This window comes from Piliocolobus tephrosceles, chromosome 16 (genome assembly GCF_002776525.5).
Source record: "Piliocolobus tephrosceles isolate RC106 chromosome 16, ASM277652v3, whole genome shotgun sequence".
NCBI classification, from domain to species: Eukaryota; Metazoa; Chordata; class Mammalia; order Primates; family Cercopithecidae; genus Piliocolobus; species Piliocolobus tephrosceles.
The window spans coordinates 40,003,345-40,008,625 of NC_045449.1; the positions used below are offsets into that span (position 1 = coordinate 40,003,345).

The 5,281-nt window shown below is 44.4% G+C and overlaps 1 protein-coding gene across 1 annotated transcript; it reads left to right on the forward strand.

The window, feature by feature from the left end:
- The first annotated feature begins 2,569 nt into the window (after positions 1-2,569).
- Positions 2,570-4,659, forward strand: LOC113221820 (C-C motif chemokine 4-like). Its single transcript, XM_026451151.1, has 3 exons — positions 2,570-3,014; positions 3,560-3,674; positions 4,267-4,659. Exons 1-3 carry the CDS (start codon positions 2,939-2,941, stop codon positions 4,352-4,354), a joined length of 279 nt encoding a protein of 92 aa, XP_026306936.1. The 5' UTR covers positions 2,570-2,938; the 3' UTR covers positions 4,355-4,659.
- Positions 4,660-5,281: the final 622 nt, after the last annotated feature.

Consider the following 5,281-nt stretch of genomic DNA (forward strand, 5'->3'; position numbering starts at 1 on the left):
TATATATATACATATATATACACATATAAATATATATGTGTGTATGTGTGTATATATATATATATATCACATTTTCTTTATCCAGTCTATCATCAATGGGCATTTATGTTGATTCCATGTCTTTGCTATTGTGAATAGTGTTGCAATTAACATACATGTGCACATGTCTTTATGGTAGAATGATTTATATTCCTTTGGGTATATACCGAAAAATGGGATTACTGGGTTGAATGGTAGTTCTGTTTTAAGTTCTTTGAGAAATCGCCAAACTGCTTCCCACAATGGCTGAACTAATTTACATTCCCACCAGCAGTGTATAACCGTTCCTTTTCTCCACAACCTCATCAACATCTGTTATTTTTTGACTTTTTAAAAATAGCCATCCTGACTGGTTTGAGATGGTATCTCATTGTGGTTTTGATTTGCATTTCTCTAATGTTTAGTGGTGTTGAGCATTTTTTGTGTTTCTTGGCTGCGTGTATGTCTTCTTTTGAAATGTGTCTGTTTATGTTCAATGCCCACTTTTTAATGGAGTTGTTTGGTTTTTGCATCTACATTTGTTTAAATTCCCTATAGATTCTGGATATTAGACCTTTGTCAGACACATAGTTTGTAAATATTTTTTTCCCATTCTGTAGGTTATCTCTTTACTCTGCAGATAGTTTCTTTTGTTGTGCAGAAACTCTTTAGTTTAATTAGATCCCATTTGTTAGTTTTTGGCTTTGTTGCAATTTGTTTTTGGCATCTTCATCATGAAATTTCTGCCAGATCCTATGCCCAGAATGGTATTGTCTAGGTTGTCTTACAGGTTGTCATATTTTTATAGTTTTAGGTTTTACATTTAAGTCTTTAATCCATTGTGAGTTGATTTTTATACATGGTGTAAGGAAGGGGTCCAGTTTCAATCTTTTGCATACGGCTAGCAAGTTATCCCAGTACCATTTATTGAATGGGAAGTCCTTTCCTCATTGCTTGTTTTTGTTAACTTTGTCAAAGATCGGATGGTTGCAGGTATGTAGCATTATTTCTGAGCTCTCTATTTTGTTCTATTGGTCTATGTGTCTGTTTTTGTACCAGTACCATGCTGTTTTGGTTACTGTAGCCCTGTAGTATAGTTTGAAGTCATGGCTCCCTCTTTTTACTCTTCTGTTTTCTTTCTCAGAGAATAGCAGGTAACAATGTGGGGTTAGGGGTGAGCAGGTGAGTTAGAGTAGTAGAGCTAAACGTAGATAGAGATATTGATCCAGTTATCTTAATTCCCTTCAATTGTCCAACTTTGCACACTCCTGTATGCAGGGCCTTTGTAAGCTTCACTTTCTGTACAGATGTTCAGCAACTGTCAAACCAGTCAGGGCTTAACATGAGCACAGACATTCCCCATGGACTGGCTGGGACACACCCACATCTTTAGATTACACATTTTGTCTGTAACACAGATAAACTTATTACTAGGTATACAATTCTGTTTTGTTTTGTTTTGCTTTGCTTTGCTTTGTTTTTGAGACAGGGTCTCATTCTGTCATCCAAGCTGGAGTGCAGTGGCACAATCACCACTTACTGCAGCCTGGACTTTCTTGGGCTCAGGTGATCCTCCCACCTCAGCCTCCTGAGCAGCTGGGAGTACAGGTGTGTATCACACTCCCAGCCAATTTTTTTGTTTGTTTGTTTGTTTTTTTTGTAGAGACAGGGTTTCACCATGTTGCCCAGGCTGGTCTCGAACTTCTGGGCTCAAGCAATCCACTTGCCTTGACCTCCTAAAGTGCTGGGATTACAGGTGTGAGGCCCTACACCCAGCTCAATCCTGTTTTTATACTAGAAGAACATTCTCTATCTGGGTCTTCCAAACTTGATTCTTACTGGTTTATTTGTCCTGTTCTTTTGTTGGTCCAAGAAAATATCCTGAAATCTTTATTTCTCCTCCGTTCCCTCCTTGTTCTAGGACAGACTAGCTCTATCCCTTTCCTGAATTAAGTCCGAATACAATCGGTCTTTGAGTGTGGAATAGCTCCTAGCAGTCTATCAGTCAACGGTTTCTCTTTGTGATCACACTCTATGTTTATTCTGGAGACTACAGCATGGAAAGAAAGTGGACTTTGGAGTCAGATGAATCTTGATTCAAATCTTGGCAGTGCCATTCATCAGCTCTGTGGCACTGAGCGCATCAGTGGACCACTCTCGAATCCTCAATTGTCTTATCTGTAAAACGAGATTACACACCCCTGCTCAGGGTTATGGTAGGATTAGACATAATATGTGTAAGACAGCTTTCCCAGTGCCTGATACAAGGTAATTGTCCAATAAGAAGTTACAAATGTTCCTGAGTCACCCTCCTGGGTTCCTCTGCACATCCAATGCTGGACTCTTCATGTCCAAAGAAACATATGGGGCACAAAAGTCAGTGGCACTCAGCTCAGCAGAAGTAGGCACAGGAAGGGGATGTGGGAGTCCTGGCTCCCCCTTTGTCCTGGGGGCCAGGCTTGTGGCCAGCCTGGAAAGACTGACATGAACCCTCCAGTATCTGGGGGTGCCAACCACCAAGAGCAGCACAGTTCTTGTCTACAAGCCACTTGTAGCAGGTGTGAACATTTCATCTTTCCTCTGGGGGTTGCAGCTCTCTCCCCAGTCTCGGTCACTGCCTTTGGTTGTACCACTTCCCTTTTATTCTCCCTTGAACCTCCCTCATCTTTGCTCTATGATGACATTGCCCTGGGCAAGAGAAGCTGAGAGGAACTCCTCACTCAGCTAGCTTCAGGAGCCATGACATCATCTTTACCATGGAAATTCCACTCACTCTCCTGAGCCCCCACATTTGTCCCATGCCTCAGAGTCTCTATAAAGAGAGATTCCCAACTCAGTATCAGCACAGGACACAGCTGGGTTCTGAAGCTTCTGAGTTCTGTAGCCTCACCTCTGAGAAAACCTCTCTTCCACCAACACCATGAAGCTCTGCGTGACTCTCCTGTCTCTCCTCGTGCTAGTAGCTGCCTTCTGCTCTCCAGCACTCTCAGCACCAAGTAAGTCTACTTTCGCAGCTGCTATTTCCACAGCCAAGGTGTAGGCAGAGTCTTTTATTCTAGCTGTGGGATCTGGGGATGGGACAAAAGGCAGCTAGGAAGATTGCCACGAAGTCTGCTGCTAAATGTAGAGTCTAGTAGATATTCAATAACATTCAAGTTCCTATTTTCTTAAGAATAAGCAACCAGCAGAGGAAAAGGATGGGCTGGAAGTCAGACTGTTGAATTGGCTCTGCCTCTAATTACTTGTTCAAGCAAGCCCTGTCCCTCTCTGTGCCTTGGTTTCCCCATCTGTCACATGAAGGGGGTGCGATGTGTTCTGAGACTAAATCCAGTTCCACCCTTCTAGATTTCTTTCTTGTTCTTCTCTGAAGATCCACTATTCAGAATAAGACTCCTGCTCAGGTTAGGTGGGAATGGATACAAGGGACCTTCTTTGGGGTTCTGGTAGCTCCACAGGGATGCCCAATGAAAAAGCAAAATTAGAAGCCAGAATAAACAGCTCCCATGTGCAGTGTTGATCTCACCCTGGCCTTTCCTTTCAGTGGGCTCAGACCCTCCCACCGCCTGCTGCTTTTCTTACACCGTGAGGAAGCTTCCTCGCAACTTTGTGGTAGATTACTACGAGACCAGCAGCCTCTGCTCCCAGCCAGCTGTGGTGTGAGTATCGACCCCTGGGCTGCTCTGGGAGGCAAGGGTGAGGGCTGGATTTTAAAAGGGGGCCTGTTTTGGGGAGGGGGTGATTGAGCAGTGGGGAGGCAGCTCTCAGGGCTGAAGGCTTCCCTGAGAGCAGTGAGGACGCAGGTCATGAACTCACTTTTCAAGTGCCGAAGGCGGCTGAGTGGGAGCCAAGAGAGAAGGGGGTTCCTGGGGAGGAAGTTATCCAGAGGACAGGAAAGCAGGGGAAGTTGGACAGGTCCCATGAGATAGGGACCGATTTCTCAAATCGTGCTAGAAAGACATGTGGAAGAGTCACTGCCAGGCTGGCAGGGAATGGGGAGATCTAGTCATATTGATTGCAATGTCCATTCATTCCTAATCTGGGCAACCCCTGGGGCCCACAGCTAAATCCAGTGGGTGGAAGTTACAGGGAGTCTGGTTCCAGCGCTGCCCCAGGAAGGATCCCATGCACCAGAGCTGCCCACATGGACCATGATCAGGCAAAGGAAGATGGTGACCACAGGCAAGGGATAAAACCAGATGACCTCAAAGGTGTCATGGGATTCTCATCTGTCCGCTCCTTGTTCTACAGATTCCAGACCAAAAGAGGCAAGCAAGTGTGCGCTGACCCCAGTGAGACCTGGGTCCAGGAGTATGTGTATGACCTGGAACTGAACTGAGCTGTTCAGAGACAGGAAGTCTTCAGGGAAGGCCACCTGAGCCTGGATGCTTCTCCATGAGACGCATCTTCTCCACACTCAGGACTCCTCTCCGCAGCTCCTGTCCCTTCTCTGAATTTAATGTTTTTATGTGCTGTGTTATTGTATTAGGTGTTATTTCCATTATTTATATTTGTTTAGCCAAAGGATAAATGTCCCCTGTGGGGATGGTCCACCGTCACTGTTTCTCTGCTGCTGCAAATACATGGATAACACCGTTAATTCCATGTGTTTTCATAATAAAACTTCAAAATAAAATGCAGACAGTTTCTTTGTGATTTTAATTTGATTTGGGGGTAAAAGGAATTGCCTGGTACCATTGAGAGGGACAAGCTACAGTTTCCCAAAACAGTAAGAATGAGCAATTGCTGAGATTTTAATATGAGCTCTGGGCTGAGCACTCTTCATACCTGCTCTCACTGTGTGCTTTCAATGAGGCGTTTCACACCCTTATGAAGTAGCGACTGTTGTCCCCAGTTTCACAGTTAAGGAAACAGAGGCACAGAGAGGTGAAGTGACTTGTTGAGGCTCGTAGGTCTGCTTGGGGAGTGTCATGAAAGAATGCCCCAAAAAAGGAGCCTATCATTTCAACATCTTGAGGGGAAGTTGTAAACAGGGGAAGCAGCACAGCAAAGGGGGAAGAAGAGTAAAAAAAGTGTCTTCATCATCTTATTATCAGCATAACATTGGGAAAGTCATCTTGCCTTATTAGACCTCAGTGTTCACAACTGTGAAATGGGGATAATATTAAACACTTCCAAGGGCTGTTACAAGGTGATGTGTAAAGCACCCATCATAGGACCAGGCACCTGGAAGTTTCTCTCCTTCCCTCTCTGAGCTTCAGCCTTTTCAATTAAAATGGACCTAGCAATTATCAGGGTCATCATG

Bases quoted from the DNA above. Each gene is read 5' to 3' on its own strand.
- LOC113221820 (XM_026451151.1), top strand. From the start codon at position 2,939: ATGAAGCTCTGCGTGACTCTCCTGTCTCTCCTCGTGCTAGTAGCTGCC. The intron at 3,015-3,559 runs GTAAGTCTACTT...CTTTCCTTTCAG, and splicing joins TCCAGCACTCTCAGCACCAA to TGGGCTCAGACCCTCCCACC. The intron at 3,675-4,266 runs GTGAGTATCGAC...CTTGTTCTACAG, and splicing joins TGCTCCCAGCCAGCTGTGGT to ATTCCAGACCAAAAGAGGCA.